Source organism: Elgaria multicarinata, chromosome 8, assembly GCF_023053635.1.
Source record: "Elgaria multicarinata webbii isolate HBS135686 ecotype San Diego chromosome 8, rElgMul1.1.pri, whole genome shotgun sequence".
In the NCBI taxonomy this organism is placed as follows: Eukaryota; Metazoa; Chordata; class Lepidosauria; order Squamata; family Anguidae; genus Elgaria; species Elgaria multicarinata.
In genome coordinates, this window is record NC_086178.1 from 63138964 (window position 1) to 63163443 (window position 24480).

The 24480-nt window shown below is 40.1% G+C and overlaps 1 protein-coding gene across 1 annotated transcript in view; it reads left to right on the forward strand.

Annotated features, from left to right (window-relative positions):
• The first annotated feature begins 11679 nt into the window (after nucleotides 1–11679).
• Nucleotides 11680–24480, forward strand: part of SMC3 (structural maintenance of chromosomes 3) — a 31737-nt gene continuing 18936 nt past the window's right edge. The window contains exons 1-8 of the mRNA XM_063132639.1: nucleotides 11680–11738; nucleotides 16208–16283; nucleotides 18861–18899; nucleotides 21090–21157; nucleotides 21768–21839; nucleotides 21982–22061; nucleotides 22966–23044; nucleotides 23855–23972. Coding sequence (XP_062988709.1) covers nucleotides 11724–11738; nucleotides 16208–16283; nucleotides 18861–18899; nucleotides 21090–21157; nucleotides 21768–21839; nucleotides 21982–22061; nucleotides 22966–23044; nucleotides 23855–23972 — 547 coding nt within the window. The 5' untranslated portion in view covers nucleotides 11680–11723. The remainder of the gene's footprint in view (nucleotides 11739–16207; nucleotides 16284–18860; nucleotides 18900–21089; nucleotides 21158–21767; nucleotides 21840–21981; nucleotides 22062–22965; nucleotides 23045–23854; nucleotides 23973–24480) is intronic.

Here is a 24480-nt window from a genome sequence, read left to right on the forward strand (position 1 = left end):
TACTGGCCTTTGTCTTCTGGAGTCTTTGTGTACAGTCAGTACAATACGTCCTCCCCTCCCCCCTCCCCTCCCCTGCGTTTGCTGGTTCCTTCCCATATGGTTCATTTGTACTGCCAGCAGATGGCACTGTTTTATTGCACAATTTTCATTTGTTACAGGCCACACGCCCCAAGTCCCCCCAATTTTAGCCAAACTATGCTCTCCTTATTGCTGTCTGAGATAGTAGCTAAAGGAGCCAGTGGCACCACTAAAGTGGGCCTTGGCTCTAGGGTGGCCACTTACATGTTGCCAAAAAAGGAAATACATCGCCCCCAAAAGAGGACAAGAGATAACACCAATTTGCATAACAACTGCATATGTTAGCCAGATCTACACCTTGTGTCAAATCATTTAGATCACATCATGGTAGCGCTATATCCCTCTTGCGCATTTATACCTTGTAAGACACCCAATAACATTTGTTGCATATTTTGGATAATGTGGAATAAAACTTGCAAATAACGCTATGAAAGCAGTATATGGAATGTGTGATGTTCCCCAACAGTTATCAGTGCACTTCAGTACTGCTATAAAGTAGTAGTGTAGATCAAGCTGCTAATTAATATCTATATATGCAAATCTAGGGGGGATACAACCCTATAATTTCAATTGACCCTGCTCTTTCTCCTTAAGGTTATTTGACTTTAACCCCAACTTGGACTGGACAGCTCTTCCAGTAGAGGACACCTTCAAAGAAAGAAGGGTTCTCTGAGAGTTATTCAAATTCAGCACTGTAAAATAGAACACCCGGCCACCCTACTTGTCTCCTCTTTGACTCTCCTGTCATTCAAGTAAAAGTCAGGACAAGTAACAAGGCAAAAGGGCTTAAGTAAGAAGTGTAGTAATTGTCTAAGCCAGAAAGTAAAAGACATGTGAACATGAATGAGAATGACAATGTGAGACAGTAGACTAGAGATTTTGTACAGGAGCTGAGACAACAGAAAACAACACCATAGCAGTAATTGGAGCCAGAGAGCTGGTGTGGAAACCCATGGCAAGACAGGGGTGGGGCAAAAAGTAGGTAGCTGAGGATTAAACAGTAACATGCAGAAGCCAAGAGCTGAGTCAAGGATAAATCCATCAAGCAGGTGAACAATCAGGAGGCCAACGTAATCTGTTGGGAGTTTACTCAAACCTATTTAATAAGGTTATCCAATCAAGTCTCAAATAATCAGTTGTCTGCAGCCTACTAAATTTCATCAATACAGGCAGTTTCCTATTACTACAGACAACTACAGACAACTACATTACAGGCCCAGTCCTATGACGCTCTGGAATGGCACAGAATCAGTCAGAAGAAGTACTACTTCAGCACAATGACATCACATTGGTACTGCTAGCCATCCCAGATTTTTGCACTGGTTCAATAGAACATGCCAATGGTATTGTGCTTCAACATGTCCAAAGGCTTTATGTTAACAAATCACAGACATAGCGGAACATAAAACAGTAGAAGGACAATACATACATATGTTCCTAATAGCATTTTGGCTACATTGGAGACAGAAGCTTCCTATGTCTACAGCAGCTTCTGAAAGCCAGACACACTGTTGTATGAATCAATGATGATGAGTTGGCATGTGGGAGAAATATAAAATAAATAAAGCCCAGCCACTCGTTTGTAAAGTATTGGGTCTGGGGTTTGTGCTCTCACATATATAAACTGTCATTTTCCTCCTCCTCCTTCTCCTCCTCCTCTCCACAAAAGCTTGTCAAACACTCATCAGTGGCATCACACTGGTAATGATTCACTCCTGAGGAGTTATGGCAGTCCACTGCTGCTACTGTACATGTCTGAGCAGACAGGAACAGGGTGGGGAGTGAGATTTGGGAGCTATAAATAAAAAAAAAATCCCTTTGGGTTTCAACTGCCTACTGGCTGGTAGATTTGCAGATCTCATCAGCAAGGAGAAAAGACGCCTACAGTACCTGGAAATGTGCCTCCGCTTCCAAGGGAGTATTTGTTGGCTTCTCACCAATCCCACCCCCACCTACAGCCCAACATAATGTCTGATGATAATTTTTTCCCCAGACACAGTTTCAACATAAACAGCTGTCATGTTGCCTGTGATGTCTACTAGAGCTATGCATGAGGAGGTGGTGTGGTTTTAGAGTTCTACCAGAGTTCCTAAAGGATCCAATTTTTTAATCCCTGCCCACCCCCATACACACAAGCGTTAGTCTATCTAGTATGTCATTATCTATCCCCTCTACTCCTTAGTAGATTCTAACTTCATCTACTCCTGAGCCCTTTGATGAGGCAGAGAGGAAAAGACTATGTTCAACTAGCCAATTAAATCCATCACAACGTTTAGGTGACTGTTAGCTCTCAGTCTATAACTGGCACTTTAAAAAACAAAAACAAAAAACCTTAACATAACTAGTAGAGGAGAACCATACTCTTTGTAGCTCTATAATTTTCTCTTGAAGATAAGGGGAACTCCATTGCTTGAAGACAATTAGCAAGTGCTGTTTTCAGAGGAGAACCTCTTGCACTCCCTTCCCACATTTAACGTGTGTGTGTGCGCACGCACGCGCTGAAGGAACAGAAAAAAGGAGTGAACATGATGTTTTTAATTCTGTTGAGCTTAAGCCCTCCATCTCTGAAACCCCAGTTCCTGCATTCCTCTTTGACTTAAAGTGGTTTTTCAATTCTGACTATGATGATGCAAGCTTACCCGTGTAGTTTAAAATACGAAGCTGCCTTAAACTGGGTCAGACCCTTGATCTATCCAGCCCAGTACTGTCTACTCTGGCTGGTGCTGGTTAGGGTTTTAGGTGGAGATTTTTCTCCTCTTAGTCCTGCTGCCTACAATTCTTTTAAACAGAAGACACTAGAAATTGGACCTGGGATATTTGGCATGCAAGGCATGTACTGTATAAACATGCTCACCCACCCAGTGATGCTGAACTTGGACTAAGACATCCTAGGTTCAAAACTCCATCTGGCCAAGAAGTTCACTGGGTGTCCTTAGGGAAGTCTCTCCCCACCCACCCCCGTGGCATACTCTGCCCCCATACGCCTCACAGGCTTGCTGTGACAATGAAATGAAAATAAACCCATGTATGCCACACTGTGCTCCTTGATATCAAATGTAATAAATGAAATACACATAAGCCTGCATTCACCGGGGACCTGTCTATTTATTCTTCTTTAAATTTGTTTAAATTTATAGTCCACCTCTAAGTGTGCTCCCTATGCAGCTTAAAAAACAGAAGATAAGAGCAACAAGGCTGTCTAGTCTTCCAGTTCTCTTCCTGCAGGAATGTCGGGAAAATCCACAAATTAGATTGTAAGCCTACGCAGCAGGGTCCTGCTATTTATTGCGTTATCTGTACAGCACCATGTACATTGATGGTGCTATATAAATAAATAATAATAATAATAATAATAATAATAATAATCAAATGAGTTCGGATTTCTATGAATCTGACCTGCAGATTCCGCAGTGGAGCGGCTTTTCCTGAGTTACACCATTTATTTATTTATTTTCTGGGATTTTACACAAAGCTAGTCATATAATAATAATAATAATAATAATAATAATAATAATAATAATAATAATAATTTTTTAAAAAAACACCACACCAGCCACAACTGTGCATTTCCCCCTTAGGCTAAAGCATGGAAACAAACGTTTTGGGGGAATTGTGGATTTTCATAAGTGCAAATACGCACAAATTTCCAAAATGGGGAAAAAACCCGTTCTGTCAATGAGAGAACAGCTTGAACAAAAGGCACCCAACAATCTGCAAAACACAGACAGAACAGATTTTACAAAACCTGTTTCTCGCTATCTTCCTGGTGCACTTCCACTGTTGAGCTTGGGAATATAGGCAGCTGCCTTAAAAACTACTTGTCAATTTAGTGCCAGTATTGTCTACTCTAACTGGTAGCATTAAACAATTGAAAAAGCTGGTGGAAAATAATGTTTCTGGGAGAGGGTAAAGTGTTATGGCCTATCTATACTCTGTTTAAAATAATTGTGGATCAAGGTCTATGGCTAATGATATTATACACTGCCATCTGCAGGCAGAAAAAAGCATTGTGCACATTCAATATTTGCTCTCTTCTTTGCTTCATTTCTGATATGTGGTTTGGTATTATCAGATCAAGAAATCGTTCATGAATGTAGTTCATCAGCCAAAGCAACCATCAGCCATGTTTTATTTATAAAAGACATTCTAATAAGAGATAACACAGAGAAGCAGACCTTTACTGATATAAATCCTAAACAATTATTCTTACATCAAAACAAAAATATACTGTTCTCCACTTAACTGTTACATATATCCATCTTTCTAAGAGATTAGGATCTATTAATTTATGGTCGATCAAGAGCTGTTAGTCATGATAGCCATTTTAGCTATATTACACTTCTACTTCAGGGCAGTTAATCTACTTTACAACAGCTGGTTGGGTTTTGCACCTACATTGCACAACTCTGTTGTCTAGGAAGTATCCAGTGTTCCATTAAAAATAATTTTCCAATGAAAATAATTTGAATTATAAGTTCCATTGAAAATAATCTGAATAATAATTTCCCATTGAAAATAATAGGGCTAAAGCACTCGTAAATTATATTACTATCAAATAATTTAAGGTTGTCCAAATCTATGTTGCATCAGTTTTCATCTTTGTCTCAGTGTATAGAATAATAAACCATCATAGAATAATAAACTGTCAGCAGTCTTCCTCTCTTATAAATGAAGAAGCAAGCTGTGATAGCATCATGGCCTGCTAAAAAAAGAAAAATGTGAAACTAATTGAGGAGAATTCCCCCTTCCCAAATTGAGGGGAGAACTTAAGCAAATTATTCTCATTTAAATTTATTTGGAAAAAAATGCTAATTTACATCCTCTTAACTTAATTTCTTTCAAAATTCCAACATTTAAAAGTGCTTTGAGGGGGGGGGGTGTAGTGTAAAAGAACTTAGTTTAGCAAGCTGATATTTAATCTCATTGCCTTAAAATATTGCTAGAACCTAAGATGTTTTTAAGATTTCCCTAAATCTTTATTTATTTATATTTATTTATTAAATTTATATACCGCCCCATAGCCAAAGTGTACAAAATTTTATATTAGCTCTAAATTAGATTCTGTTCCTTCTCATCTTTCTCTTTTTCTCACACACAGTGGTGTATGGTCGAAGGCTATGGTGTGAGGGCATATGTTTCAACAATTTTGCTGAAGCCAAAGAGGTCTAGATATAGTCAGGCAGTGCCTGGAGAGGAAACCACCTGGTAACCTTGTATATGTCGTTTCGATGTCCCATCATAGAAGAATGATTGTGTATAAGCAGAGTAGATAAATAAATATGTCATAATGGTAATAATATTTGTACATGGATCAAAAGTGCTGAAGCTATAATATCCCACTACTGGCTAATAATCAACTTAGGCTGCAATCCTATGCATGTTTATACAGAAAAAAGACCTAGAACTGTCAGCCTGTTCTTGGTTATAGATAGCCCCTCAGCCTAAAATAACTACTTGCTAGAAACGACAGGCCACATCACAAAGATACAGACTCAGGGGCTAGACCCTGCAACAAATATCAGTGATGGGTATCAGTATGGTTGGTTTTAAAAGGGGAATTGGACACATTGATGGAGGATAAGGCTATCAATGGCTACTAGTCCTGATGGCTCTATGCCACCTCCAGTATCAGAGGCAGTATGCCTACATACACCAGTTGCTGGGGAACGTGGATGGGAGAGAGCTGTTGCATTCATGTCCTGCTTGTGGGTTTCCTGTGGGCGTCTGGTTGGCAACTGTGAACTGAATGCTGGGCCAGGTGGACTCAGTCTGATCCAGGATGGCTCTTCATAGATCTGAAATAGTCTCAACTCTGACATAAGAAATGTCAATTTTTTAAAACCAGTGGGGAGATGCTTCAGGCTCCCAGGACACTGTCATTGACCTTTCAATGGCCATTGTGTGGCAAAGAAACTTCAAAGGGAAATTTGAGTGAGAGACTGCTGATTTAGACTTCATAAACAATTCTATTGTCTGATGCTTGAACTAGGATAAAGGATTTTCTTTATCACACTGCATGTGTTAATTAACTTACCTAATGCCAGGATGTTTGTGTTATCAGCAGCAATTGTACTGTGAATAACCACTGTTAAGAAAGTGATTGTCACTGTCAGTACTTTTTGCATTTAATTTCCTTCTAACCTCACTTTTTACAATTCTTCCCCCCACCCCATTTGTACTATATACAAACCTAAAACTTTCTACAACACTGCATGTTTCTGATGAAGTCAGCTGTACTCCACGAAACTTATACCAAAATAAATTTGTTAGGCTTTAAGGTGCCACAAGATTCTTTATTGTGTACCTTCTGGAAATTGCTATTCTTTACTGTAGATCTTGACAAATAAAGAGAGAGGTAGTGATAATAATTTACAGGCTGCCAGAAAGCAGAAGGAAAGCAAGAATTCTATGCATAGACACACACTAAAAGGAAACAATAGAGGGCTTTTCTAATTGAGGCTTTTAACATGCCAGTTTACTGAGTTGTCTGCTTCCATATTCTTTGTGGGATTAAGATCCGCTCATTTACACATTTTTTATGCATGTGTGTGTGTGTCTTTCTCTGCCTTTGTACTTGCTATATGTTCCATTACACAACCACTACATGGCACTGGGGTATGGGAATACCACACTTTCCTCATTAGAAAACACAAATAGCAATAAAAGACTATAACAATTGCAGAGAATGGGAGAAGCCCTGAAGAATGCCAACATTCTGTGTAAAGCACCCTCAAACTACCATGATTGAGGAATCCCAAGCACCCAATGGATACCTTGTGTAGAGAGTCTCATAAAATGCAGGAAATCAGGTTTTCGTTAGTTTTTGGGAAAGCTTCCTAACCATGGGCAGGATGCCATGGGTTTCCCCCCAACTTCTATAATAGGGATCTTGTGCCCTCAGAAGCAAGAACTACACATGAGCTCCTTCAACTCTCTAGAAATGAGATTATGGGGACCTTTCTGTTGTCAAGCTGCTGTTAAAGCATTTATTATTGTTTTTATTGCTATTGTATTGTGTTTATGGTTTATCGCTTTTACTCTCTTAATTGTTTTTATGTATTTTATTCTGTAGCTCCTTTGGAGAGGGCTTCCGCCCTGACAGTCGGCCAAGAAATATTTTAAATAAAAAAATAAAAAAATAGGAGCCTACAGAATTATAGAATGCCTTGCCAACAGCAAATCTCCCAACAAAAGGTCATATATATGTGGCTTAACAGTGCTTAATTTAATTAAAGGATATTTATAAACTTACTGATTTTAATTGGCTATAGTATATGTGCTTTATGCATAATTACCCACCAGGAGGGTTTTGGGACTGGCAAGGATTAAAATCTAAATAAATAGCTTTACTGACAGTGTTTTCAGCATAAATTATTCCTTCAAGTGTTTTGGTTTTTATTATTGCTATTAAAAGAGCGTTAAAGGTGCTTTGTAAAGTAGAAATGCTAATGTTAAAGAAAAATAATTGGCCAATATCTGCTGTTCACAGTAGAGAGACAGGAACTAGGCAATTATGTTCTGAACCAATTTGTATTAATAGGAAAAGGGTTAGTTGCAAAAATTCTATTATACATACAAATTGATTTTGATAATAATTACATTTCTAAGATGAGATGCTGTCAAGATGAAAGTCCCATTTCCTCTTGTAATCCCCCCTGTTGTTACACATTGTGCCTAAAATTGCTACAATTTACAGACATTAGAATTAACCATTTTCCCTTTATCTCTTTAGATTATTTTGTGATTTTTATAGCACTCCATCAGCATGTTATTTTGGTATAGTATCTACAAGCAGCTGGCCTTCATTTTCCATCTGCCATATAAGAAAGAACAAATGGAACCCTGTGAAAATTCACAGATGTGGTCTTAATAATACTTCCTCTGAACCCACATTCCCCACTCACAGCCACACTCACTCGAAGACTCCATTTCATCACACCTTCACTTTAACAAATTCTTACAACAGTGCTTGTTGTGTCTCCTTGTTTCTCCTGAGCACTTCCAACTGACACCTGAATTCTGCTTCTTATTTCCTTAGCCTCTTTGGCTTGGAAATTTAGCTCACCAGTTACCATATTTATGAATATTTCATGCCAGCACAGCAGCTCAAACAGGCTCATTTAAAAATAAATAAAAATAAAGCTAAAGTGTTTGCAGTCCATAGCTAGGAATGTTTCAAATAAGGCAGTTTGAATTTGCTGCTAGATTCCCCCTCCCCCTCCCCCTCCCACTGTCCTTCCAAGAGTTTCAGTGGTTTGTGATAGTAGTACATCTCTGTAAGGAAGACTGTAGCCCTTTGAACACTTACTCGCCAATAGGTCCCATTGAAATTAGTGGGACTTCATTTCAAGTAAACTTGGATGGAATCGGATTCCACAAGGGACTGGATGCCTGTTTCTGTACCCGGAGCTTGTCAAACATTCCGTTGAATGTTTTGAGGATTGATACTGGATAATAGTCATTTCCAATGTGTTAATAACACCCAAGTTCTACAGTAAAAGAAGATGTAACTGACAGACAATAAGCTAATTTCTTAAAGCAGTTAAAGGTACAATCCTGTGTCTATCTAAACATAAATAAATCCTACAACTCCCACCATTCCCCAGTCAGCATGGCTAGCTGAGGGATCCTGAGGGACTTCTTTCTGTCTAAATATGCATAGGATTGTACAGTAATTGTGCTCTATTGATTGTGCTCTATTTAGCATCTTAACCTCTGACCCTAAGCATTTTTAAAGCATATGCACATGGGCTACATTTTAGTACCCTCTATTTGCCAAATGAAAACATGCCCTCTTAAACTTTGCAGAGTTTTTGCATGTTAATCCCAGCAATCTTAAATGTGTTTATTTGGCAATCAATTCCATTAAAATCCAGTTTAGTTCTAAGTAAATGTGCATCCAGGTTCTACCACAATCTCTCCAAGAAAAAACCAGCGCATAATCCAAGTCAAAAAGAACCCCAGATTAACATCCAAAAATCTGCAGGCCACTGACCTTGGCTAGTGTGAGCATTCATGACTCAGAAAAAGACTGAACAAGAATGGTGTTCATGGGAAGATAGCCAGGAGGAAACCACTGCTCTCTAAGAAGAAAATTGCTGTCAATCTGAAATTCACTAAAGATCACTTCTGGAACAATGTTCTCTGGACAGATGAATCAAAAGCAGAACTTTTTGGCCTCAACAAGAAGCATTACGTTTGATGAAAACCTTGCAATCCTATCCATGTTTAGACAGAAAAAAAGCATTCCCCAGCCAGTCATGCTAGAAATTGTAGGACATTTTTGTCTAAACATGCACAGGATTGTGTCCTAATATAATGTAACAGAAATATGTATATTTACAAATTGAAAGTTATGATTCCGGACTCATTCACACATGTATGTTCATCACTTGATTACTCCACACATCCATTAACAGCATCTCAAAGTGTGAACTGCTGCTGCTGAAAAGCACTGTGTCTGAGGTAATCGGAGTTATTTGATACATCCTAGCTGTTTCATACTTCAAGTCAGAGATTACAAGCACATATACAGACTACTCATCTTCACTTTGACATCAGTCATGTCACTTTTCCTTATTGTTACTTTAATATGGGAGATTTGATTCAGGTTAGCAAGTACTTTAAAGCATGTAAAGGGCTACCAGGATCAACATATGTTAGCTCATCCATGTAAAACTATAATGAAACTTTCAATTAGGCTATTCAAAGAGCTGCAAGTACTATCAATATTTATTTAATCAGTGCCAATAATAAACAATACAAAAGTGACTGGGATCCTGCCTAGAGATCTTAATCTACTAACAAAAATAAAAGTCAATATTCTTCCTGTAATATAATTGGACTATCTGGTTTAGATGGGAGTGTACCCACATATTCTAAAATTTTAAGTTGTATGTGAAGGGCTTTTCCTCATTTCCTAATGAAAAACACAGGATCATAAAAAAATAATAAAAATCACAACACAAGCACCATTATATGTAGACTGTGTGAGAAGGCAGTACCCCTTATGGGGAACTCCTTGTCTGAAAGGTCATCTTCCTCTTTTTCTATTTTCTACCCACAAGTGAAGTCATTTCTTTTTAAACAAGCTTTTTCTTGCTGTTTCTTAGTTTTATTGATTGATTCTTGGTTTGGATTCTTTGTATTTTTGTCCCTGCTGCCACTTTACTCATTGTGTTTTAATATGTATTGTTTCTTATTTTGTAAGCCACTTTGAACAACTTCTTTTGGTGGGTAGGAAAAGTGGACTATACTAGGGTGACCATATGAAAAGGAGGACAGGGCTCCTGTATCTTTAACAGTTGTATTGAAAAGGGAATTTCAGCAGGTGCTATTTGTATATATGGGGAACCTGGTGAAATTCCCTCTTCATCACAACATTTAAAGCTGCAGGTGCCCTGCCCTCTTTTAACTCTAGTCACTCTAGTATAGCTCCTGCACCTTTAACTGTTGTGAGGAAGAGGGAATTTCACCAGGTTCTCCATACATACAAATGACACCTGCTGAAATTCCCTTTTCTATGCAACTGTTAAAGATACAGGAACTCTGTCCTCCTTTTCATGTGGTCATCCTAACTATACATTTCTTCAATAAATAACCATATTAATGTCAAACCTTTTAAAACTGACCAAAAGATCACACACACAAAAAGTGAATCTTTTGGTTGGCCTAATAAAGATATTGCACTAATAGAGATTTTGGATTTTTGTTGTTGTTGGTTATGGGCACCACAGGCAATTTTCTTTTCAGAACAGAAATAATTTATGTTCTGGAACTTGCAACAAATTTTGTAGTGTGGAGTACTCCAGCCAGCTAAGTATGCACTTTTTCCAACTGACCGTCCGTTTTTTCTCCTCCAACAAGTGAACCATAGCCTCAGTACTCATTCTGCTGTTTAAGATTCCCCTCCCTAACTTTTTTCTAAGGATTTGTGGTATTTTAATTATTGGGGCTCCGTTTTGGCTACAGAAGGACCCGCACTCAGAGAATGAGTTCGCTGTTCGTTTGTATCAGCCTTGTCCAACCTGGTACTCTCCAGAACTTTTGGAGTTCCAGCTCCTAGCATTCCCGACTATTGCCATGCTGGCTGGGCTGATGGGAGTTGAAGTCCAAAACATTTGGATGGCGCCTCAGGAAGGGTGGCATATATTATTTAGAAGAACGATGGATGAATACTCGCTTCTCCCAGCTTTCAAGATAGTGACGGGCGCCCTCTCTGGGTCGCCCTGCTATTCAGCACCCTGTAACTCTCCACACTCTCCAATTACCCGCTCGTCTCCGGCGCTCTCCGCTCCCTCCCATTGGCTGCACTTGCCTTGGCGCCCAACACGGCTCATGTCGGGCTGAACCAAAAGCCCGACGGAAAAGAAACATGCACTTTAACGTGCAACCCTCCGCGAGCTTTGAATGTTGGGCGACACCTGTAAACAGGGTGGCATTTTCACAATGTGGAAAGGGTTGGGCGTCTTCCGCTGTTCTTTTTGCCGGGCCTTTTCCCTGTTTTCCCCGTCTCTCCCCCCCCTCTTTTCGGTTGTTAAGTGGTACGTTCCGCGGCGAACGGGAGGGGGGGAGGCTTTGCCGCCATTTTGTGTGTGTTGTGAGCGGGTTGCGCGCTGCGCTGAGGGGAGGCCGCCGCCGTCACTATGTACATCAAGCAGGTACATGCTTGCAGACATGTTTCCTCTCGCTCTATTTTCCCCCCATGGAAAAGGGAAGAGGGGGCTTCATTAATGGCTGCCTGAGGCAGGGGACGTCTGGGTTGGGGATGAAGGAAGGAGGACCCTGGTCGTGAGGCTTTGAGGTGGGGAGTGCGGATTCGGGCGGGGCAGAGGCGTCCAGGTTCTGTTTGATGGGGATGGCCCTTTTTTTTCGGGGTGCATCGGCTCTAGCTTTAGAGGGCCCCTCTTTTCACCGGGAGGTCGGAAGGGCTCCAAAGGGAGCGAGTACAGCGAAGCCCTGCAGACGCAGAAAGGTTGCCCGTGCCTTCGTTTGGGGAAGGGCTGAGGCCCACCCGAGCGTCTCCTCTCTCAATTTGTGTGCCGGGAGGAGGAGGAAGATAAGGTGATGAGCCGTAGCGGGCGGTCCTTCTTCGCCTACGTAGTAAAATGAATGGCGGGGGACATAGTAAACATTGAAAGTTTATGCACCCATCGGGAATGATAATTCAAAATAATGGCAGTGAATTGGGATGCCTGTAAGGATGGGTTTTGCTTTTCAAGATCCATTGAATGACACAGGGTGTTGGGCGTGTTATATCGGCTTTTCAGACCTCTCTGATATGGCTAGCTATTTTTCAGGCCTAGCTTTCGCAAACAGCAGGTGAGGTGGCAAACCTTTTGAAAGGTCTACATTGCTATAGATTACAGGTAGGGGCATGCAAGATTGAATACTCCCCCCTCCCCGGAAAAACAACAACACGTACCCTGTTTATCGAAAACTAAAATGTGAGGGGAAAACGTTTTAGCATACCATTCTTGACATACTGATTTTCTGTGTATAATAATTGAGGGGGGAGAGGAAGAGGGAGCATTCCCTAATGTGGTCAATGGATATATTCAAGAATCAGAATTCTCCACCTCATCTGTTTTTTTTAAGAATTAAGGCTGTAATCCTAAGACTTACTTTTGAGTAAACATGTGTAGAATTACACTATAAATCTCCATGCTGTACTAATTCTTAGTTACTCAAAAGTAACTTCTACCTCCAAGTTTTGTAAATTATAATTACTGCCTTGGATTAGAATTTCCTTATACCCTGTGTTGTGCGTGGGAAAACCCAGTGTTTTACCACTCCATCAGAATTGTGTATTAAAAAAATAGTTAAAAGTGTTAAAATAATTAATCTGGGTTGAAAAATTATGAGTAGTTAGATGCCCTTAATTCGTCTACTCCCACTGTGATGTTTGCTATCAGTTGCTAGTCCTTTTGGCAAATTCCTACTTGTCCTATTGGTAGTTTTTGCTTTAGTGAAGGATTTAGACTGCATTCATGATGTGCCAGATTTAATACATGTCTAGTACCTAGGAATTCATCTGTTTCTGTCCCCACCTCCAGTACGTTCCTTTCACACAATTTGAATGAGCTTAAGGCTTGCTTGATAAGCTTTTATTTGCCTTTTCTGGGATAAAAAAGTTGTGCTGTCAAATGCTATATTCTAGTCTCCTAATATGTGCAAGTTTTCACATTGGCTTTTTGTGCACTTTATCCAGTTTCTCACATTGACTTCAGCATATGCAATGCCTTTTCCAGTTTAGGGTACATATATACATTCCAGATCCTTCAGCCAATGTAGTGCCATTTCCCCTCTCTGATAAGCCTATTGTTGGCTTGGATGTCAGTGTGTATTTGCATAGGGTTCTAAGTGTCTAGAACCTAACATGCACCTGCACTGTAAAATCTGGTTTTATAGTGTGCAGGTTATATGATTACATATAGCATACTCTTTGTGTAAGGGGCTAGAGAAACATGACCCCCAACAAGTTAATGATGAGGGAGGTGGTGCACCAGAGAGAGTGTGTGAGCACTGATCCCACATTGCATATTTGACTGAATGTCTACACAGAGTTCTTAATCTGATATATTGTTTTGCACATAATTTCTGTTTTAATCTCTCATGGATGTTTCATTTGCGAAGATCCATCTTTGAAGGAATCATTGATTTCATTGATATGGTATTTTGATATACATCGCTCTTCACTCACTTACTGAGCTTAGCTGCAGCTTTGCATGATAGCTAAAGTGATTCTTGTAAATCGCTCAGAAAATCCGATTCTCTGCATTTATAGGAATATATAATTGAAAGAGGATTTATTTTTCTGTTTTAAATTTTCTATCTTCGGGCTTATAAGTGTGTTAGATGTTTGTATTGTACACCACCATGACAGTCTCTGGTAGTGATATGTTCTATTAAATACATCCAAATAGATGAGTACAAATTAGTGAAAAAGAGAGCTGCAGATACTATCATGTGTTTTTCAAAGGAGCGAAATAGTAAATGGCAGAAAGGAAAAACCTATTTTTCCTAGCTTTTGCTCCACTCCAGGTTGTACTTACACAAGTCATGGTATTGCATGATTGTAGATCACCTGGTAGATCTCCACAATATGCAGGTGTTGCAGGTACCAGCCCTTACTAGAGTCAAATTACTCCATTGTGTGCCATAGCTGTGTGACATACAGGATCACTAATGTACTAGTTCAGTGCTTGTAACTATATTGGCATTAGGGCTAGGTCAAAGAGCCAGTACAAGCTTTTGCTAGAGTGAAGGAGAACTTACCATGCTCTGATAACCTCTCGTTTGGATTACTGCAATGCGTTATACGTGGGGCTGCCTTTGAAAACGGTCCGGAAACTTCAACTGGTACAAAACAGGGCAGCACGGTTACTAACAGGGACTGGCCGACGAGACCACATCGCGCCAGTCCTTTTCCAGCTTCACTGGCTGCCAGTCCAGGTCCGGGCCGATTCAAAGTGCTGGTATTAACATTTAAAGCCCTAAACGGCTTGGGGCCAGGCTATGGGAATGGTTTTAATTTTTGTGAACCACCCAGAGAGCTCCGGCTGTTGGGCGGTATAGAAATGTAATAAATAAATGTGGATGGGGTTAAGTGGCTCCCGTTTTTTCTTCTATTCAAACAATTTGACTTAAGACAATATTTTATGTACAATTTATGTTCCTTGTCCGAGTCCACTGGAGAAGGCAGACTTGGGATTTAGGACACACACAGACATCCCATCCCTTGTAATTGCCTTGAGTGGTGCCTGCATGCATATGCTGTGAGAGGAAGACCAGGTCTCCGTGGGATACCTCTGCAGTTGAGAACTGTAGCCACATAGATTAAGCCCAACAGGTTTTTCTGGATCATGGCCTAGTGTATCTGATTTTTTTTAATTTCCCCTCCATTTATATTCCGTATTTAGAGAGCAATTCTGTGGTTGGTGGGTGTGCATCCCAATGACCATAGGATTGTTTGGAGTCCTTCTGAGGTTGCAGATAGTGTCAGAGATCTGAATCCCCTCCTCTTAGCAGCTTGCGTGGAAAAAACATGTCGGCAGCCCTTGGAGGAGGTGGAAAGGGAGCATTCTGGTGGGCCAGGCAGGGAGGAGATTGGGGAGGCCAAGAGACAATGGCCATGTCTACAATATGCAGTTATCCTGGGATCAGCTTAGGAGCGTCCCTGTGCACAGGGGATCCTGTGCAACTAGGGTCAGGCGGAGACTTTCCCCAGGATAACCAAGATGTCGGTTATCCTGATTTTTCCCGTGGTCTCAGGAAGATCCCAATCTCCGCAGCGCTGTGGACGCCCATCCTGGTTTCTTCCCACCTCCTCCAGCTTTCAAAATGGTCATGGAGCTCTTCAGGGGGGCTCTGTGTCCTGGGGGGCGGGCAGCAATTTCGCCATCCCTGGGATGGCGGAGGGTTTGGCTGCAGAGGTTTTTTTAAACTTATTTTTCCCCTGGATTGGGGCTGAGCAACCAAGCTTCTCTTCTAAAAAAACAAATGGTGCCCGCAACATCCCTCTTCCCTTCCGGGATGTCTCATGGCTGTCTAGAAGCTGGGGGAGGATCGCAGAAGCAGGTAAGTCCAGCTACACCCTTAGGTGTAGATGAGCCCTAAGTTTCTTCCAGCCTCCTTCCCTCCTGCTCTGAAGCACTCTTGCTAGCAAAAGTCCCAACTAGCAAAATCTTCATGGTGGGAGAATGTGAGGCAAAGATTGCCATGGCCAGCCTTGCATAGGATAATCAGACATCTCTGAGCTTGGGGGCTTCCAATGACCAAGAAATTTTGTTTTCTTGAAGTAGCCAGTGGAAGTTTGGCCGAAAAGTCTTTTAAATTAATAATAGGCTATGTAAAAATGTAAAATGATTAACTAATAGTAAAATGCGTTTCGCCTGTTCAATCCTTTGCATATCTACTTAGAAGGAAGTCCCATTGAGTTCAGTGAGGCTTACTTCCAGGCAAGTGTCTGATTTGGGGTAAGTCAGTATCTTGTAGCCTTTAAAATCCAATGAGTACTGTACCTTTAGAAAGTATTATTTATTCCTTTGCAGCATTGTAGTTCCAAAATGTGCAGATAATAATGTGATCTGTTTGATGGGGTTTTAAAACTTGAAATTGTTTATTTCAGGTGATCATTCAGGGGTTTCGAAGCTACCGAGATCAGACTATAGTAGATCCCTTCAGTTCAAAGCATAATGTCATTGGTAAGTTCTTTGAATGTAATGGTTCTGATATTAAGTGTATCATTTAAGTAATTATTTTTGTGGACCTGATGAAAATATTATTTATTTATTTATTTACTTTTTAAACACCCCTCCATTGAATGAATGTGTGAGTTGATTTACAATAAAATCATACAAACAGTAAAATCCAAAAAAATTTAAAAACCTAAAACAATTTATAAAATACATACATTATAATAAAATAGTTCGCAAACCCTTTTCAAAGGTAACCTTATGTACAGCACATTACAGTAATATATAATTGCGCTGATTAAGGCATAGACCATTAGTCATATCTACCTTCCTCCAGAAGGAATGCAGCTGGAGCACCAGCTGAAGCAATCTGACTATCCAAGAGCATCCCCAAACTGTGTACCTATTCCTTCAGAGGGGATGTCTCCCCATCTAGAACAGGTTATACCCTCAGTTTCATGTTGGCCTGTCTACTGACTCAACAGGACTCAGCTTGATTGAACTTTGGTTTATTCATCCACATCCAGTCCCTCACTTTGCTAGACCACAATTCAGAATTTCCACAGCCTCTTTGGCATCAGTTGAGAGAGAGCTAGGTATCATCATCGTACTGATGAGAATGAACTGAAAACTTCTGGATGACCTCTCCCAGTGGCTTTATATAGATGTTTGAACGCATAGGGGATGAAATCGAGATCTGAGGAATCCCAATGGCTGATTGTATCAACAGCTGCTAAAAGGGCCAGAAGAATTAACAGGGGCACACTCTCTTTTCTGTCCCCAAACCAGGTCTGAATCCAGATTGAAAAAGAACCAGATAATCCATTTCATCCAAGAAAAACTGTCTTGATACCACCACTCATTCCAAGACCTTGTCCAAAAAAAAGGGAGATAAGTGACTGGCTGATAATTATTAAAGCTGGTGGGAGCCAATGAAGGCTTTTTCAGAAAAGGTCTTATCAGTGCTTCCTTTAGAAAAGCAGGAATATGCCTCTTTCAAAGGCATATAGTTGGCCAGCATGTCCTCTGGCAGCTGTTATAAGCCAGGATGATCATGGATCTAAGTAGCAGGTGGTTGGTCACACCCCTCCAAGCAACTTGTCCACATCCTCGGGCAAAACACAAACTCAAACTCATCTATCAGCACTGGACAGATGGCTGCCACAAGTGTTTTGCTAGAATCTGTTTTTAACACAGAGTTCTTTATAATGAAGGGAATGCTATTCCTTGAAAATATAGTTTTTCCTTAAGGTCATGTAGACTTCTATATTGCCCAAGGAGCTTCATAATAAACACAGGTGCATCTACAAATACTGCTACAATGGGTGAAAACCTTCCACACCTTAGCCTAGAGAGGGGGGAAAGAAACCCTGTCCCTTTAGTCAGAGTTAGTCATAGATTCCTGACCCAAATTTCTTTGCTTCATGACCAGAATTTGTGCCAATAAACAGAAATAACAAGGAGTATCAAAAGCTTCTTTACCAGTGTAGTGGATAGTCTCAGACTGGGGAAATTCAGGTTCAAATATACCTATGGATCTCACTGGAATCACTTTTTCTCAACCTATCCTACCTCACGGGATTGATGCACAGATAAATTGGGATGATGGGGAAGTGTCATGTATGCTTCCTTCAACTTCTTGAAAGAAGAGTGTCATAAAAATGTATCAGAAAATAAAAAAAATTGTCTCAAACCTGAGAATTTTCATTTATATGGCCAGCTGAGTAGGAAGTTATTTTGTGGGGACTGGGAAGGGGAGGACTGTCCTCCCAGTCTTTGTTTTTCCAACCACCTACCGGCATCTCCACCCATCTCTTCAGTGAGCTGCTAGAGCGTTCCTCATGATACTATCTGTCATGTGTACAACCCAGATCTAGCCACATTATGGCAGTGGAAGCTCCCATCCTCAGCCTTTTTCCCAGCCCCATGATTGCACCCATGAAGAAGGATTGGTTCTTTCCTTGATCTGGGAGATTACAGGGTTTGAAGGCCTGCGTATGGGGCATTTGCGCATTCTTGCCCACGCAGAATGGCTGGCTTTTGCTGGAGTTTAGGTGGGACAGGACTGTGTGGCAATTGGGTCAGGTAGGCCAATGTAAAGTGCCTTGCCCTTTCTCCTTATCCCGCCGCTGTGTTGGAATTGATGGCCCTTGAAGGAGTCCTAGTGGAGATTGGTCAGGTGGTAGTTAGTGCAAAAGGAGGGAGAGACTGGCTCTGTGCCGGTGGAAAGATTTTTATTATTTGTTGATCTTTTTAAAAAAGTTTTTTTTAAAAAAAAAATCAGATGGCCCAATGTTTCAGATATTAGAAATCCTTCTTCAGGGTCTATAGTTAACAGAAAACATAGACATGTATTGTTATTTCTTTAATGAATATACATAGCTAAATACATCAGAGACAATACCATACATGCATCAGATGTGGTAGTTAGGCCAGTTTAAATTTTTATTTTTCATTATGTGTCACTTTTTGCATAAGTTTGTGCCTTGCATCTTACAGATAAAACCTTCACTGTAAAAACATTTAGTTCCTGAAAATACATAATTTAACTTGACTTTATGTGTAACTTTCACTGTTTATTTTTAGTGGGCAGAAATGGTTCTGGAAAAAGCAACTTTTTCTATGGTAAGTAAAAGCTTACAAATAATAATCAAGTTTGACAGTTTACTGAATGAGATCTTTGTTTCTCCTATTGATCCAAACTTTCATTTAATTAGTATAATATATTGAGGTATCAGGTTTCACAATGTCCATTCAAATAGTTCAATTTCAGCATGGGTGTTTTAGATCTGAAAGAAAAATCAGCAGACTTAGTTCTTGAAGCTTAAGCTTTCCGCCCCTCAAGCTAAATATCAAATACATATTTTATTAATATATATTAATATATTATATAGCGCCATCAATTTTCATGGTGCTGTACAGAACAATACTGTTAAATCAGTATTTTCCTGTTGTGGGAGTGCATTTCCTCCCTCAACTCATCTTCATTTTTGATTGCATAGTGTGGGTCTAGTAACGTTTGTAACAGTAATTCTTGAACTGTGTGCCATGAGAGAGCTGCTAATGTACCACAAGAGAAATATTTAATTAAAAACTAAAGGTGTCCACCAAGTACCCACCCACACAGGAGGCTGCATGCTGCATAATTTCTCTGCATGATTCACTATTCTGACCTTCTCTGTCTTCTCCACCTCTAACTGTTTGGATAATTCTGCAGCACCTCTGCATCAAATGTGATTGGATTATTTTGTCACCTTCAATGCAGAGTTGCAATAGAATTCCCTCCCCTCCGTGGAGGCAAGGTCAGAACTGTGAGTCATACAGAAATAGGGGTGGGGGATGGACTCTGAAGGAGGGTAGTTGTTATTCTTTCACTACTGGTAGCCTATCTTTCTGGAAAGAGTGCCACAATTCAAGCATTAGATAATTCTACTCTTGTAAGCACTTCAGTACATTTGCAGCCTCCATGTGTCTTCATTCAGTTTTCCCCTTCTCTACTGAGCTGAGCAACAAGTAACAGTGTGGTATGGAAGAGGCAGAGAGGAGTTCTGGTCTTAACTCCACACCATAGGAGGCCCACAGGTCCATCACTACTGTACAGGAGCGTCAAAAACTCCCACTGTTTGTGTCACAGATTAGCCACCCATGTCCTCCGCACACTAAAAGTAACGTTTTTTTAGTGTAATACTCAAAAGGGAAGTGTGCCTCCATTTTTAGTTTAGGAAAAAGGTATTCCTCTGCTATCAGAAGTTTGCAAACAATTATCTTACCAAACCTTGTGCTTAAAATACACTGTACAGCTATTTTCTCCAGTATAGATGTGTTGTTGAGTGTTTTGATTTCTAGCCTTCAATAGTAGTGCTTCAGGAATCATACTAATACTGATGCACAAACATGTTTCTACAATTTTACTTGCCATTGCCATGTCCTGTTGCCTTCTAGCTAGTGAGATGAACCCCCAACTTCGGAGCTGCAGGAGGGAGTAGGTTGTCCCCATAGTTGTGCAGCGATCCCCTCCCTGGCTCCAAGTTTGCGCAAAGCCTGTGTTTTTGGCCACTATGTTGCTAAAGTACTTGAAGCACTTCAGCAGCACAGGACAAGCCCCTGCCACACTATTCAGCTCTATTCAGTTGGAAAGGATAATGGGGGCTCCTTCTGGCTACTGTGCTGCTGAAGCACCCAAAGGTCTTAAGCACAGAGCCAAACAGGCAGCCCTGTAGGGGCAAGGTCCTGCCATTCACATTTTTGCTTTGACTGAAGGCCAGGCAAAATTGGGAACACTGAGTGCAAAGTTGCCAAAAGCTGCTGGTTTTGTTAAAAATGGTGTAGAGTATAAATATATGCCCAAGTATGTGGATTCAGAAGGTTTCCAAGAAGCACATTGCTACTTACAGTGTGCTTTTTGCCTCCTTAGACCCAGATTAGACTCCTCTACCAGCATTACCAGATGCTGGTAGAGGAGCATATATTTCCCTCTGGTGTCCTGCCCATTTTGTTCACTAGCCTGAGAAGTGTGCATTGTATGGAGAAAGTGTTGATTCTGGGATGGGGATGGAGGCATTTCATTTCTGCTTCAGGCATCAAAATAACTTGGTCCTAAGTGTAAGTGAAGGCTGAAATAATTTAAAAATTCATGAAGGAATCTCTGCTTTAATCAAAGCTTTGGAACATGAGTACATCTCTTTAAATAATATGTTGGATACAATCTATGCTGCTATTTAGAAAAGATCCATCAAAATCTGTCCTGAAGGATGACACCATTGAACTGAATCCTACAAACTAACAACAAATGTTATTGTATTTTCTACATTACAGCAATTCAGTTTGTCCTCAGTGATGAATTCAGTCATCTTCGTCCTGAGCAAAGGCTGGCTTTGTTGCACGTAAGTGAAGATAACAGCTGTGTGCAAGCATGCTGCCATTATAAAATAAGTAACTGAAATCATGCTGTGTTTAAGTTGCATTTGTTAAAATCATATATAGTTGATTTTATGGTTTATGCTTTTCCACTCCCAAGAGTGCCTTGAATATATACAAAAGTGTAAGGATTTCTCATACTGTAGGAAGAAAATAGAGGGCAGTATCCAGTGCTGGCAATATGCCAGCACCAACCACATCACTCTAGTGGGAATGACAGGTAGCAAATGAAAAGCTGGCACTTGATAGCACAACTCCAGAAATTAGCTCAACGAAGTGCTCCTGGAATGGGACAAGTCAGCAGAGTTCCCTACTGTGAGCTCAGCTGACTTGTCCCTTTCTGGAAGCACTAGTTTGAGCTAATTTCTGGTTGCACTATCAAGCACTAGTTTCCTGTTATGGTAGCAGTCATTCCCATTAGGCCAAGGGCAGTGTTGGATACTTCTGAAAGAGTTTGCACTTACATAAACTTTGAATTTTTGAAAAGTAAAATAGTTTACAGCATGGGGAGAGTGTTGTTCAAAATGTATACTTAAATATTTGGATTAATACAATAAAGTTAATAATCTTTCCTAGGAAGGAACAGGTCCTCGTGTTATTTCTGCTTTTGTGGAAATTATTTTCGACAACTCAGATAACAGGTTACCAGTAAGTTAAATATTTTAATTTTTTATTAGTGTACATCTTCTCACTTTTGTTTGGTTTAAATTTAAGAGGCAAATATTGCAACCTATCCAGGTTATGGACTGTGTCAGGGACATTAACTCCACTGCTTACCTGTTTTCTTAAGATTGATAAAGAAGAAGTATCTCTTCGCAGAGTTATTGGAGCTAAAAAGGACCAATATTTCCTAGACAAGAAAATGGTGACGTAAGTGCAGTTTCTTACTCTGTTAAACAAAATCAGGCTTAAATATATACCTTAACAAACTGTGGGCAAATCAGGAGGAGTAATGCATATGTTGCAACCTACAGGTTGTGTGTCCCAGAATGACTTGGCCAGTTTTCTTCTCGGCTTAGTGGCAGGGAACACCTATTAGTAGCAGGAAAACAACCATCTTCACCAGGATTACTGGCTTGAATGAGATTAAAGCCTCCCCCCAGCGATCCCAGACCTGATAGCAGCAGGGAAATTTGTTTCTGAATAAATACACATAAGGTTTGTGCTATTAGTCAGCATTCTCAGCCTGCGTGAAACAAGATAATTTTCAAATAACAAAGGCAGGTAACTCCAAAAGATTATTCACTTGTGTTTTTTCTTAAAAGGATGCAATTACAAAAGTATTGTCTTCACCTACAATGCCTATTGAAAAACAGTAAAGGAAATAGTACTAGAGGTCACAGGACATCAAATATTTTGCATTCTGGTGATGGTGGTGGACTTCTGTCTGAATTAGAAATCCAGGCTGGCCTAAACAACATCCTCAGTTGGTGTTACACTTACTGATAGCAGTTTGCAGGACAAATCAGGCTCAGGGTTCATGCAAAATTTTTTCAAATGTTTGGGCCCCAGTAATAATGGGGGAAATGAGGCAATTCTATCTCAGCAGCAAGTACTGCTGGTCATGTTGACTGCTTCTTCCACGTGTAGGAGGAGGACCAAGCAGCAAGAACCTTTAAGTATAAATTGCTCTATAAAGGCTAAACAAAAGACATTTTCATATCTAGATCTAATGGAAGCAGACTGATGGCCATTTTTATCCCATGTTTAAATGATCTCCTTTAATCTTAGCTGATGCCATTGGAAAATTTACTGTTTGAAATTTTACTTCTAGGAAAAACGATGTGATGAACCTCCTTGAAAGTGCTGGATTTTCTCGCAGCAACCCCTACTATATTGTTAAACAAGGAAAGGTATGAGTAATAATTACTATGTGTTTATCATGAATAAAATGTCAGTAACTTTAATTTGATATTTCCCAAATTAATACTAAGCAGGCATTTTATTTTACATTAATTTTAATTGATGTATATTTCCTTAATCATTGTGTTTGTTCATAATAATCTGAACATGACAGTTGAATCCTTGTTAGCATACCTTAATTCTTGTTAGCATGCCTTGTTAGCATGCCTTAATTCTTCTTCCCTTTCTCTTGTCAATTATAGCTTTATAGCATTAAATTGTAGCAGTAGAATAAAGATAGTGACATGTTCAGTTGACTTTTTGATCAGATGAAAACTTCATATGCCAAATTAATCATTTTTGAAATAACATTTTCAGATGAACAAAACAGCAAATGATTTTGTATGGTCAAGTATACCCATGGGTTGATTATAGCCATTTTCATGCCAATTAAGAAAAAGTCTGAATCTAATACTTGTACTAGCACATAAGTGCTTACTATTAAATGCTTGATAGGTACATCTGTTCAGATAGCTGGATCAAATTGCAGCCGTGTCCTACTACATAATGGTTAGTATTTGAGGTCAAGGTGTAACAGGTTTTTTTGTTAACAAAGTAGTTATCAAAGGGGGTGAACCTGTGGCTCTCCAGATATTATTGGATTCAGACTCCTACAAGCCCCAGCCAACATATACTCCCTTCCCCATCCCAGCTTATACATTGCTACTTATGTTACATATTGATATTTATTGTGTTGGCTATTTGTTTGCTATATATAAACAAAAGAATGGTAAAAATGTTGCATTTTTCTTTTCCCTTAGATCAATCAGATGGCCACAGCTCCTGATTCTCAGAGACTCAAACTGCTAAGGGAAGTGGCTGGCACTAGAGTATATGATGAACGTAAAGAAGAGAGTATTTCCTTAATGAAAGAAACAGGTAAAAGTAGTTTTGCTCCACTCGCATTTCAAAATCTTTCCATGTCATTCTAAACCAGTTCTATATATTTCATGTATTTTTATCTTGCTGGCTTTTTTAGAATGCACATATAGTACATATGAAACAACAAGTTAATATTCCAACGCAATCTGAAAATTCTTACTATGGGGTAGTAAGGGTGTACATGGCAATGGCAATTAGACCAAACAGGGTCACACAGATTTAACTCTAGCAGGGAGCAATTCTATGGCCTTTGACAGCACCTGGCGGGCCATAGGATTTTTTGTAGTCCTGTATCCAAAGTCGGAGACAGCTCTCTAGACCTCGGGCCCAAGCTCCCCTTGCAGTCAGTGCAGCAAGAACTGCTCCGGCTGCCTCTCCAAGCTTGCAAAAGTGACCTTGACAAGGAGGTAAAGGGGATGATTCTGTGTGCATGAAGGGGATTGGGAGACTGGCTTACAAAGAATTCTATGGCCTCCTCAGCCTCCTTCCCCTGTACTCTGCCCAT